The sequence below is a fragment of the Symphalangus syndactylus genome, chromosome 24, assembly GCF_028878055.3.
Source record: "Symphalangus syndactylus isolate Jambi chromosome 24, NHGRI_mSymSyn1-v2.1_pri, whole genome shotgun sequence".
Classification (NCBI taxonomy): Eukaryota; Metazoa; Chordata; class Mammalia; order Primates; family Hylobatidae; genus Symphalangus; species Symphalangus syndactylus.
Genome location: NC_072446.2, coordinates 26357940 through 26371205, shown reverse-complemented (window position 1 = coordinate 26371205; position 13266 = coordinate 26357940). Strand labels below are relative to the sequence as shown.

The following is a 13266-nucleotide window of genomic DNA, read 5'->3' as shown; positions in this document are numbered from 1 at the left end:
CCCTCTGTCTCCTGCCAATCCTTGCATCCACTCAAGTCCTGGAGTCACCCACTTGTTCTTGCTTGGCTCTGCTGGTATTTCAGTGTGGTCTGAGACTCCTGAAGGCTCCACAGTTGCTGGGGGTGTCCTTATCCCCCATGCAGGGCGGGATCAGGAGCCGACCATTGCAACCTTTTCCCCTCCCCTCGGAGATGTACGGAAAAGGGGAAGGGCATCTGGAGCAAGGGAGAGAGCTCAGACCTTGGAGGCAGACACACTGGACTTCTAAGAACCACAAAGATAAGAATAGTAACAAAGGCTAGCATTTATTGAACACCTACTATGTGCCAGGCACTGTCCTAACCACTTGACACATATGAACCCTTTTTTAGCCTCACAACTCTTCGAGGTAGGTTCTGTTATTAACCCCATTTGACAGATGAGGAAACTGAGGCCCAGAGAAGTGACGTGACTTGCCCGAGGCCAGGCAGATGGTCAGTGCCAGAGGCTCTGCCATTCACTGGCCAGGTGCCCTTGGACGGGTCACAGCCACTTCTCTGGGGTCCTTTCCCCTTCTATTCCGTGCAGGACACCACCTCATGGTTTCTCTGACGACTGAGCTGGTCTCTGTGCAGCGTCCCAGCACACAGTAGGTGCTTAGTAAATGAACAGCCTTCTTTCCTCTTAACTCTGATGGGGGAGACCTGGGGTGCGGGCATCTCAGCGGCGTGCTCCCTCCAGCATTCTCCCCCAGGCCAGGATTGAGTGACCCACCCTTTCCTGACTCTGCAACGCCACCCCCATCTCCCATTCTAACCCCGGAGCCCGGAGCCATGCCGTGCCAGTCTCGCCTCAGTTTTAATGCCGTTGGTCAGAATCCTGCACCTCTGGGCTCCAAAGCTGCACCCCTAGAGGAGGAGGAGTGGGAGAGTCCGCTCCTAGCAAGTCCCCCCCTCCGTCCGGCCGCCAAGGGAGTGTTGGGGGAGGGCAGGGCAGGGGGTCCGCGGGGGAAACGCGTTGTCCTGGGGCCCCGGCGTGTGCTGGGCGGGTGAGCAGCTGCGCCCCGACGGCAGGGCGCGGGGCTAGGAGGCCTGGGCTTCGTCGTCCCCGCGGTGGCCGGCGTAGAGCGCGGCCAGGGGCCGGAAGCGCGGACCCCAGCTGCTGAGATAGGCGAAGTCCTGCTCGGAGCCCGACGAGCCGCTGTGCAGCGAGCTGAGCGAGGCGGCCGGCGAGTCCGCGCCCTCGAAGGCGTAGGTCTGGAAGGCGTCGTAGGGCGGCACCGACAGGTCCCCGTCCGCCAGCGCCACCTTGCGGCTGATGAAGTCCCTGAACACTGAGAAGTCTGGCTCGGGGCTCGGCGGCCCCTGCGGCAGCGAGTGGCGCTCGGAGGGCAGGTGGGCCTGCGGGGGGCTACCCGCGCCGCCGCCCGCTCCCCCGCCCGCTCCCCCGCCCGCGCTGCCGCCCCCATCGCCGCCCTTGAGCTCGCCGAAGTCGTAGAGGCTCCGCAGCGCCGACATGTCGTAGGCTTCGGTGTCTTGCTCGCCGCCGCCTTCGTCGTTGTATTTGATGACGTTGTCCCGCATGTCCTCATCCTCGTCCGAGCTCAGGTGGCTCTTGTGGTGGCGCCTGAGGGTGAGGATCAGCAGCACCAGCACTGCGAGGGGGACAGAGGGGGCGACTGAGGGCCAAGCCCCGCCCAGGGCATTAGAAGGACCCTCTACCCCATCTCCTCCCGCCTCCCACCAGAAGAGTGGGACAGAGCCTCAACATTCCTACAGATTTCCTGGATTTCTGTTCAAAAAGCCATTCTTGCAATCAGAACTGAGCTGAGTGTCTGGAGAGGTAGTGAGCTACCCATCTCGGGAGGTATGCAAATCGAGGCTAGATTACTCTGGGGTGGAGGTGGCCAGTGGGAGAGCAGTGGTTAAAGGTCTTCCTGGGTGTTGAGGCCTGAGGTCTCCCTTCTCAGCTCTATGAAGAGATACACTCTCTGAGGACTCTAGGTGCTGGGGGTGTGTAGCAGGCAGCTGAGAAACAGAAGGAGCTGCGGGAGTGAAAGATGTCCTTCACCCTGACCTCTCTTTCACCCTCACCCTCCTCTGCCACACCAGAAGTCTTGAGCTCCTACTCAACCCTTTGGTTCTCAGGTCAAGACCTGCAGGAACCCTTCCCTGAGATCTACAGGCCAGGTTCCGTGCCTTCCCCTCCAAGATTCCCCAGGACAGGGCTCCTTCCTCTATCATACTGGTTCTCAAAGTGCGGCCCCTGGGCAACAGCAACATCCCCCTGGGAGCTTGTTAGAAATGCAGACCCTTGGATCCTGGCACGGATCTTGTGGCAGTGGAGGGGGATCTGTGTTTTAACAAGACCTGCAGACCTGAAGAGGCAGCTCAAGTTTGAAAGCCACAGCTCTGTCATAGACCAGACCCTGCTGTGTGACCAGGTCTGTGTCCACCCCAAAACACACACCCTAAGCTACCCTTGAGGACCTGGGAAATGTTCCTCTATCTTGGTGCCTGGCATGCAGTGAGCACTTGAAGCATGCTTGTTGAATGAATGAATGACTGAAGGAAGAGTTGGATAGAGACTTGGGTAGGTGAATGAATGCTTGTCCCTTCTTGGCTTTCTTCACTTGATTTCCAGGACTCCACATTCTCCTCCTCCTCCTCCCACCTCACTGATCACTCATTCTCAATCTTCTAAGCAGGCTTCTCCTCGCCTCTCTTTGACTCAGATGTTGTAGGATTCAGACCTCTGTTCTGTATCCATGCACCCTCTCTTGGAGCTCTCCTTTGGTCTCAACGGCTTTAAAAGTTCCATTTAGAAACCGACAATGCCCATATCTCAGCCTCCAGCCTGGACCTCTCCCCTGAAATCTAGATTGTACATTCAATTTCCTACTCAACATGTCCTCTTGTTGACCAAGCGAATCTCAAACTTAACAGGTTCAAAGGTGAAATACTAATCTTTCCCCCTTCCCCACCTTGAGTCTCCCCCACCTCAGTGTTAGGAACCCCGACTTTTCAATTACTCGGGGCTTTTAAGTCTCTTTTGTTGAGTGCTAAATCTCAGTGTCTAGTACATGGGAGGAACTCACTGGATGGATGTATAGGTAAATGATGATGGGTGGATGGACAGACAGATGGACAGACATGTACCAGGTACTGTGCTGGGCACTGGACTCTTCTTGCTCCTCTAAACAGCTCCAGTGGCCAGAGCTGGCTGTGAGGGCCATGGGGCAGGGCACCTGCTCACCACCTAACAAGGTGGCTTGTGACAGGGAAGAGCACGAGAGCTGGGGACAGGTCCAGAGGGAGGGCACAGGGAAGGAAGGTGTCAGGAGAGAAGTGGGAAAGATGGATGGATGGCTTTCAGAGCCGAGGCTGGGAGCTATGGAGGGGGATGCCCGCAGGAGCAGATGGTGAGGTTTGCGGGCGGCGGGCGACAGATGTGCCAGGCCTGATCAGCGATTCCACCCATCACCTTTAGAGCACTGATGTGCACTTTCTTCGTTTGTGGGCAATTAGGCAGAAATTTGTTTGCACTGCCTCGGAAAATGAAACCGCTGTAAAGTGCACCCTCTGGAAAAAGGGTTTCTGAGCCATGGGCTGGGGTCGGGGGAGAAGGTGCTGGGGGTGTGTAGCAGGCAGCTGAGAAACAGAAGGAGCTGCGGGAGTGAAAGATGTCCTTCACCCTGACCTCTCTTTCACCCTCACCCTCCTCTGCCACACCAGAAGTCTTGAGCTCCTACTCAACCCTTTGGTTCTCAGGTCAAGACCTGCAGGAACCCTTCCCTGAGATCTACAGGCCAGGTTCCGTGCCTTCCCCTCCAAGATTCCCCAGGACAGGGCTCCAACTATGAGGAGCCTGCCCAGGGCCTCTGCCGGGACCTAAGGAGGTACAGCCTGGCCATAGGCAGGTCCTCAGAGGGTGGACAGAGGCCATGCCAGTGCTAGCCAGTGAGGGCGGGGGGAGGCAGCTGACATCTCCCAGGGAGCAGAGCAAGGCTGGAATCTGCACTTGGACCTCCCTTGAGCTCCTCTAGCTTTGGCCTCAGTGCCCTTCTGTACTTGGGTGGTTACAGCTGTGACAGATGGCATATGGCCACTCAAATCCAGGTTAGCTTCTGAAACTTGACCTCTTCACTGGGGACACTTTGGGGTGCAAATTGCTGCTAGTGGGCTGGTACCAGTGTAGATTTTGCCCCCCTCCCCCACCACCAATGACTTGAGATTTTGCTCTCAGTTTAGATTCATAGCAGGTGGTGTAGTTACAGGAGCAGAGGACACAGGGTGAGAAGACCTAATATCAAATCCAAAGATTATCCAGTACTCTTACACCAGCCACCCAACCTCTCCGAGCCCCAGCGTTATCATCAATGGGATGATATGCCTGGCCATGTGCTTGTGAGGTTCACAAGAGCCCTTTTTACTAAAAGTCCTACATAGAGACTAAAAAAGGACCATTCACATGAGAAAATTTTTAAAAAATATGCTAGGGTGAGATTTGGGCTATGTAGGGGGTGGGCCACAGTGAGCTCATCCCTGGAGTTGGTGGCGGGGCCGCTGTGGACTTAGAAGACTCCTCATGGGGGGTGCTTGTTAGAGCTTGGAGATGGTTTGGCCAGCCCATCTTCATGTGGAGAGGGAAGCTGAGGCCCCATGGGGGCTGGTTAGAAAGGAAACCCAGGACCCCAGGATGGGACCAATCAGGCAGGGCTGGGTGGCTCTCGATGGACTCACCAACCAGGATGAGAACGCAGACCAAGAGGGCGATGAGGGCGCCGGGGCTGAGGGAGGCGGCCATGACAAAGGCCGTGGTGTTGCAGGACTGGATGGCGCCGGAGCTGTCGCAGCCACAGATGCGGATAGTGAGTGTGCCTGTGCTGCTCAGCGTGGGTGGCCCACTGTCTACTACCAGGATGGGCAGGAAGAACACGTCCTGCTCCTGCCGGTTGAAGCCCACGTGCTGCGTGTGCACTGCAGCGGTGTTGTCTGTTCCGGAAGAAGGGGGAGCGGTGTGACTTGGGGCCGGGGGTCAGCATCCTTGTCCTAGCCACCTCCTGATTGCATCGTGAGATTTGCCTCCCTATGCCCCAAACTACAGCCTCCTAATGGACTCACGGGTCTCTTCTCTGATCTCCCAAAACTCTATTACCAGATGCCTCCAAATTTTCTGCCCCATGCTGCCCAAAGATTCTGTCCCTCAAAGTCTACCCTCAGCTGCCCAAAGATCCTGTCCCCATGTAGCCCACAATTCTATCCTCAAATCATCCCAAGATTCTGTTTTCAGCTATTCTAAGATTTTGTCCTCAGCTGTGCCAAGGTTCCCAGCTATTCCCAGATTCTGTCCCCAGCTAGGCCAAGGTCCTGTCCCTGGCTATGTCTTTTTTTTTTTTTTTTTGCCATTTGTCTCAACAGCTTGTTTTTGCTCTAGATTCCACTCCAGCTTCCCAGTGTATTCTGACCCTAGGAGTCCTATAGGGTCCTTGGGTTGTGGTTTGTTGGGCCCTGACAAGTCCTGGGTCATCAGAAGGGACTAGGAACTCTGGCTGGCATCTGCCTTTGGCTGTGGGATCTTTCTGTTCTTCATACCCCAAGGCCAGTTGAGAGTCCTGGAGCCTGACAAGGAGTTTCTGCCTAAGAGGCTGAGCCTAGAGGGCTGGGGGCGTGGTGAGGGGCCTGATGAGGGGCCCTGGAGCGTCGAGGCCTTCTTCTCCACATCTTTCCTTTTCACACAGGTGGCCAGAGAGGACAGTGAACAAACACAAATGGAACTCATGGCACTGGTTCAGCCTGTCACCGGGGAAGCCAGGCAGGACGCAGGGGGATGGTGGCTGGCCTTGGAGCACAGGCTGAGGTGACAGGTGGCACCCCTTTCTCCGCCCTTTCTGCCTCCTTCACACCTGTTCTGTAGGAGTCAGGCCACCTGACCCTCTGTCATTTTGATGGCCTCTCTCAGTTCTGCACATGCAGGGGTATGAAGTGCCCAGAGCTCCGAAGGCTGCTGCCCCTCCCTTCACAGCCAACTCTGCCAAAGGGGGCCCTGCCTTCCAGCTGGGGGCCTTCTCCCCGCGGTCTTCAGTCTGCTGTTTCTAATCTGAGAGCCAGATCTGGGAGATCTGTTGGCAGCCTGGGTTCCTTACCCTGCTTCATGGCCCCAGTTAACCCAGTCCCTTCCCCAGATGCCCCCAATTCAGTGCCCCAGATCTGGCCTTTCTCATCATGGATGCTATGCAGGAAAAGGAGCCCTAGGAAGGTCTGACTTGTGGCCTTTGGCACATCTCAGAAGTGGACTGCAGGTCCAGATGCAGCGCGACTGGCCATGAGTTGGAGGCTGCCCACGAGGTGCCGGGGACATGAGGGTTCATTCCATTAGCCTATCTCCTTTTACACACATTTGAGAATTTCCATTAAAATGTTGAAAAATAATGCAAGTCTATCATTTACTAGCTGGGGAAACCCACTGAGTTTCTCTAAGCTTAAGTTTACCCATCTGTAAACTCAGAAAGGGTATCATGCAGGTGTGAGGATTAAATGGTGTAATTCACACATAACCCTTAGAAAAGTTCCCAGCCCATAGAAATGCTCAATAATGCTGGTTAATATTTTTTCAGACTCTGCCCCCATCTTCCCTGTGCTGCACCGGCTGCCGGATCCCTGTCTAGGCTGCCCTGCCTTTGCTCATAAGGTTCCCACTATCTGGAACACCCTCTTCACCTTCTTGCCTGGGCAAATTCCTCATCCGTCATGCTCCAGCTAAATGTCACCTCCTTTCTTGTGGCCTCCTTTCTCCGCTTCCCTGGGAAGGAAGGATTTATGGCTCCCCCACTCCCTGCTCTGACTACGCAGGTGCCATGCACAGTTCTGTTACAGCACTTGTCACATTGTTAGTGTGTGCCTGTTTCTCCACTGCATGGCCGGCCAGGGCTGGCATGGAGCCAGTCTTGAAGAGCAATCCTTGAATGAACCACAGCTTTTGGGAGAACTGGTAGTCTTGGGTCAGCCCCTCAGGTCACTGCTGCCACCCTGTCCCCAGAGCTTACATGGGGTGGTCACACTCGATGGCAGCTCTGGTGGCCACCTCAGCCAAACAGAAGCAATTAAGGCAGAATCTCAGGCTCTTGGGTTGGAAAGCCTTGTGAACTTGGCAAGGTTGAGTCAAGTTCGACAGTTCAAACTGGCTACACTCAGGCTTGAACTCTAGCTCTCCCGCCAAAGGGTGCGTCAACCCCAGCTGGGAAAAATCTGCCTTCTGCAGGGGAAGAAAGGGGGCTGGAGGGCAAGACGGGAGAAAGAGGTAATGGCATGGGACACATTTGCACTGAATGGATTTTTTTTATGCATCAAGGACTCTGCATATTTTAAATACATAGTAATGTTTAATCCTCATAACCTATTAAGAGTTGTGGCATTATTCCCATTTTGGATATATGGAAATTGTGGCTCAGAGACAAGTGACTTGTCTGAATTTTTCCAGTGAAAGCATTCTTCCTTCCTTCCATCCATCCAACAAATCTTTTTTTTTTCTTGAGACAAGGTCTCACTCTGTCACCCAGGCTGGAGTGCAGTGGTGTGACCTCAGCTCACTGTGACCTCGGTCTCCCAAGCTCAAGCAATCCTCCCACCTTAGCTTCCTGAGTATCTAGGACTACAGGTATGCACCACCATGCTCAGCTATTTTTTTTTTTTTAGTTTTTAAAGTTTTTTTTTATGTGTGTATGTGTGTGTACAGATGTGGTCTCATTATATTGTCTAGGCTGGTCTTGAACTCCTGTGGCTCCTCTTGCCTCGGCCTCCCAAAGTGGTGGGATTACAGGCATGAGCCACCATGCCTGGCCTCCATCCAACAAATCTTTATTAACGACTATGTGCTAGGCACCATGCTAGTGGCCGCGAGAAAACAATAGAGAGCTAAGCCAGCTTGCTGCTAGTCCTGGATCAGAGCTCATATTTTCATGTGAGAAACAATGCTAATCAAATAAACGCACAATTTAGTCTACAATTACAAACCATGGTGAGTGCTGTGAAGGAAGAATATAGGAAAAGCACATAACAGAGCACCTGAGCCAGTCTAGGAGGTCGGGGAGAGCTTCTTGGAAGAAGTGATATGATTCCTGAGCCTGAACAATGAGTTTAGGGAGAGGAAACAGCGTATGCAAAGGTCCTGAGGTTGGAAGAAGCATAACACACTCAGGGACCCGGGACACTCAGAGGACACTCAGTCCTTTGTGGCTGGAGGAATGAGGGTAATAGCTACAATGAGTCAAGACGAGGCTGGAGGAGGAGGCAGGTGCTCATTGTGGAAAGCCTGGGAGGCTGTGGTAAGGAATTTGGGTCATTTTCCCTTCCTTCCTTCCCTCCCTCCCCTCCCCTCCCTCCCTCCCTCCCTCCCTTCCTTCCTCCTCCCTCCATCCCTCCCTCCTTTCTTTCTCTTTTCTTTTTTTCTTTCTTTCTTTCTTTCTTTCTTTCTTTCTCTCTTTCTTTCTGTCTCTCTCTTTCTTTTCTTTCTTTCTTCCTTTCACAGAATCTTGCTCTGTCACCCAAATTGGAGTGCAGTGGTGCAATCTTGGCTCACTACAACCTCCGCCTCCTGGGTTCAAGCAATTCTCCTGCCTCAGCCTCCTCAGGAGCTGGGATTACAGGCATCTGCCACCACGCCTGGCTAATTTTTTTACTTTTTAGTCGAGACGGGGTTTCATGATGTTGGCCAGGCTGGTCTCAAACTCCTGGCCTCAAGTGATCTGCCTGCCTCAGCCTCCCAAAGTGCCACGATTACAGGCATGAGCCACCACTCCTGGCCAGAATTTGGATAATTTTCTTAAAAGCAACAGGAAGCCATTGATTGGTGGGCTTTAAGCAAGGAAGTGACCTAGTGACAAACCCATTCATTGAACAGCAAGTAGGAATTGAGCATCATCTCTCTGTCAGGACTATTCTAGCCCCTGAGGATACTGCAATGGACAGAATGGATGTGGTCCCTGTCCTTGCTGGTTCTGTGTTCTAGTTGAGGCAGCTTATCATCTAAAATGCAGGAGTCGATGTGGAAGAACAGCCAGGAAGCTCTCGTGTGTTTTAGGTGTGAGATAATAGTAGTAGTGGAGGCACAGAGAAGTAGGCAGATTTGAGAAATGAGCGGCTGGCTCTGGCTCAGCTTCAGATTGCCAAGCAAGAAGAGGGATGTTTGTCTCTCAGGGTTGCTGTCTTGGGCCATGGGACCATATGTTCTGGGAACTCTGGTCCCCACCACTCCTCCACCCCATGAAGGGGAATCCCCAGGCATCATCTCTGAACGCATCAAGCTGCCCTCCTGGGCAGCAGCTGGCTTCAGTTGGGGAAGCCTCTGGCCACCCCAGCCCCCTACCCCACCCTTCTAGGTGGGATCTGTGCCCAGCACTGCATCCATCCATCTGGCCTGACATACATCAGTGTCAATCCCTGGCTGCAAAGGCAATATTTATAAATCACGTTTCCAAACTGGCTACACATTTGTACAAAGAAACAGATGGGTTGGGGTAGCCGTTTGTCACCTAGGATATTTATACAGTGAGGAGGAGGGGGCTTGGCAAGTAGTGGGAAGGGGCTGAGGGACTGGAGGAGGAGGCCTTCCACGGCTGCTGTGACCTCAGCGTGCTGCTGCCACCCTGTCCCCGTAGCTTACACCAGGTGGCACTCTGGATGGCAGCTCTGGTGCCCCCGCCCTCCCCCAACAGCTAAACAAAAGCAATTGAGGCAGAATCTCAGGGCCCTTGGGTTGGAAAGCCTGGTGAACTTGGCAGAGTTGAGCCAAGGCTAGCTATGTTTCCTGTGACCAGCTCAGGATACTATTGGAATAATGAGTAGGCAGGGCTGTATTGGTTGTTAAAATATTGAAATACTTCCAAAAAATGTTTAAATAGCTGTTGACACTAAGCCCCCCAAATCTCTCCCTGCTGCCTCAGCCTTTTCCCCAGGCAGCCTCCCAACTTTGACACAATCAAGCCACGAAGGAGTTAATGCCTGGTGTAGTAGGGTTTCCAGGGTCCTGCTCCAGGTTTTGGTCAGTGTCCTTTCTGATTGGCCATCTGAGCTGCACTGGTTGTTAAATCTGTTTATTATTTTTCATTACTTATTTTTAATTATTGATTGACTGAGACAAGGTCTCACTCTGTCTCCCAGGCTGGAATGCAGTGGTGCGATCACGGTTCAATGGAGCCTCAAACTCCTAGGCTCAAGTGATTCTCCTGCCTCAGCCTCCTGAGTCACTGGGACTACAGGTGTGCACCACCATGCCCAGCTAATTATTATTATTATTTTTAAAAAGATGGGTTTTCACTGTGTTGTCCAGGCTATTCTCAAACTCCTCACCTCAAGGGATCCTCCTGTCTTGTGCTGGGGTTATAAGCATGAGCCTTACATATTTTTAACAGGACTCCCAGGGGTACAGATGGGTCTAGCTTCAGAGGCCACTAAGGCCTCCGCATTGGGTGTGAGTGTGTAAAGGCCTTGAGAAGGATCCCAGGCCAGAAGGAACCCACGTGATCTGGCCCCCTCGCTGACCACATCTCCTCCCAGTCCTGTCTCTTACTCACTCTAATCACACAGGTCTCCTCCATTCCTAATCCACCCCAGTCCTGCTCACCACAGGGCCTTGCACTTGCTGTTTCTTCCACTGGGGTGGTCGTTTTCTCTCATATCCTTTAGGTCCCTTCTCACTATGGATCCCCTTGGAGAGGCCTTCCCAGGCCACCCTATTTAAGAAGATAGCTTCTCCTCTTACCCTGCTTTCCCATTTTTTTTTTTTTTTTTTTTTTTTTGAGATGGAGTTTGGCTCTTGTTGTCCAGGCTGGAGGGCAATGGTGCGATCTCACCTCACTGCAACCTCCGCCTCCCGGGTTCAAGCAATTCTCCTGCCTCAGCGTCTGGAGTAGCTGGGATTACAGGCATGCGCCACCATGCCGGGCTAATTTTCTATTTTTAGTAGACATTGAGTTTCACCATGTTGGCCAGGCTGGTCTCGAACTTCGGACCTCAAGTAATTCACCCACTTCAGCCTCCCAAAGTGTTGAGATTACAGGGGTGAGCCACCGTGCCCTGCTTTACTTTTCACTGTTTCATTGAACACATTTTATCAAACACCTACTATGTGCCAAGCACTGCTCCAGGCACCTAGCGTTGAACAAAGTCAAGTCCAGACCCTCGTGGAGATTGCATTATTCCTCTGCCCCAGCCACTTATCATCCCCAACATACTTTTTTATTTGTGTAATTTCTGTCTCACCTCACTAGAATATAAACTAGGTTTTGTTGTGTTTGCTGTTGCATTTCCAGGACCCGGAGCAGACCCCGACACAGAGGCTTTGTGTCTCAATAAACACTCAATAAATAATTGCTGGATGTAGGAATTGACATTTCTAGGTATTAACACTATATCTCGGTGGCCCTTATCTTACTGGGGCTACCTAGCCACCCGAGGCAGTAGGTATTATTCCCATTTTAGATGATGAAACTGAGGCTTAGAGAGGAACAGGTGCCCCAGCACTTTGGGAGGCTGAGGCGGGTGGATCACCTGAGGTCAGAAGTTCAAGACCAGCCTGGCCAACGTGGTGAAACCTCGTCTCTACTAAAAATACAAAAATTAGCCGGGCGTGGTGGTGCGTGCCTGTAACCCCAGCTACTCCGAAGGCTGAGGCAGGAGAATCTCTTGACCCCGGGAGGCAGAGGTTGCAGTGAGCTGAGATCGCACCACTGCACTCCAGCCTGGGCAACAGAATGAGACACTGTCTCAAAACAAACAAACAAACAAACAAACAAACAAACAAAAAACAACAAAAAAACCCCACACACATACACACACACACACAAAAAAAAACAAAAACAAAAACAACAACAACCACAAAAAAACCAGAGAGGAACAGGAGCTCGCCAGGGTGGTATAGAGCACCCTTCGCTGAGCCTAGTCCCTTATTTCCAGTCTGGTGACTGCCCCCTTCCCCTCAGTCTATTCCTTAAAGGTTCAAACATCAACATCATGAGGAACTTGTGAGAGCCAGAGGGGAGGAATCTCACAGTGGACTCAGGCAGGGCAGGGCAGTTTGCTTTCCAGGTGGTGTGCTGAGGCAGGAAGCACACTGGACTTGGGATGGGGATGGGTTGAATCCTACCCACACCACCGACTCCCTGTATGACCCTGGGCAGGGCTCTTTCTCTCTTAGAGTCTCAGTTTCATCACCTGTAAAATGGGGAGAGGAGTCAGAAAACTACCTCACAGGATGGCTGTGAGGATGCAGAAAGAAATGTGAGTGGGCCTGGCATGGTGTCTCATGCCTGTAATCCCACCTCTTTGGGAGGCCGAGGTAGAAGGATTGTTTGAGCCCAGGAGCTCGATACCAGCCTGGGCAACACAGCAAGACCCCATTTCTACAAAAAATTAAAAAATTAGCCAGATATGATGATGTGCATCTGTAGTGCCAGCTACTCGGGAGGCTGACGCAGGACTGCTTGAGCCTAGGAGATCAAGGCTGCAGTGAGCTATGATTGCAACACTGCGCTGCTGCCTGGGTGACAAAGCAAGACCTTGTTTCAGTAACAATTCCAAATACCAAAAAAGGAATGTGAGTGGAATAAAGCAGTTTTTAAACGGCAGGGTGGGCTGGGCACAGTGGCTCACGCCTGTAATCCCAGCACTTTGGGAGGCCGAGGCAGGCCGATAGCTTCAGCCTGGGAGTTCAAGACTAGTCTGGGCAATACGGCAAAAATCCCGTCTCTACAAAAAATACGAAAAGTAGCTGGGCATGGTGGCACACATCTATGGTCCGAGCTACTTGGGAGGCTGAGGTAGGAGGATTGCTTGTGTCTGGCAGGTGGAGGTTGCAACGAGCCACTGCACTCCAGCCTGGCTGACAGAGCGAGACCCTGTCTCAAAAAAAAAAAAAAAAAAAAAAAAAATCAAATAAAAAACCAGAAACCTGCAGGGTGGGGAGTGTGTGCACGTGGCTTACTTCAGTCTCCACTCAGAACGGGGGCTCTTTCCACCCTGGACTCTGGCACAATCATTCCTCATTTATTCCCTGTCTATATCTTCCCATCTGCCATTTCTTATCCTTGGGACGCCCTCCTCCACTCCATCAACCCACACTCTGCCTGTGTTTGGCCAGTGGGCTGGGTAACAGCTCCAGCTTGGCCCAGACTTTCCATGTGATCTTAGATCCAACATAGGCCCTGTGGGCGCCTCCGTCCCTCTGTCTATAATATGGGAACAGGGCAGGGAGACTGTGCCCCTCCCTTCTCGCATCCTAGGGTTTGGAGGC

The 13266-nt window shown here is 52.6% G+C and overlaps 1 protein-coding gene across 3 annotated transcripts in view; it reads right to left on the bottom strand.

Moving 5' to 3' along the window:
• Positions 1 to 280: 280 nt before the first annotated feature.
• CDH22 (cadherin 22) overlaps positions 281 to 13266 on the bottom strand; it is a 134952-nt gene continuing 121966 nt past the window's right edge. For 2 of the 3 annotated variants that reach the window (XM_063634246.1, XM_055266030.2), the window contains 2 exons: positions 4722 to 4973; positions 281 to 1633 (listed from right to left, as the gene is read on the bottom strand). In XM_063634246.1, coding sequence (XP_063490316.1) covers positions 1062 to 1633; positions 4722 to 4973 — 824 coding nt within the window. In that variant the 3' untranslated portion in view covers positions 281 to 1061. The remainder of the gene's footprint in view (positions 1634 to 4721; positions 4974 to 13266) is intronic. The other variant, XM_063634247.1, reaches the window with a different exon arrangement.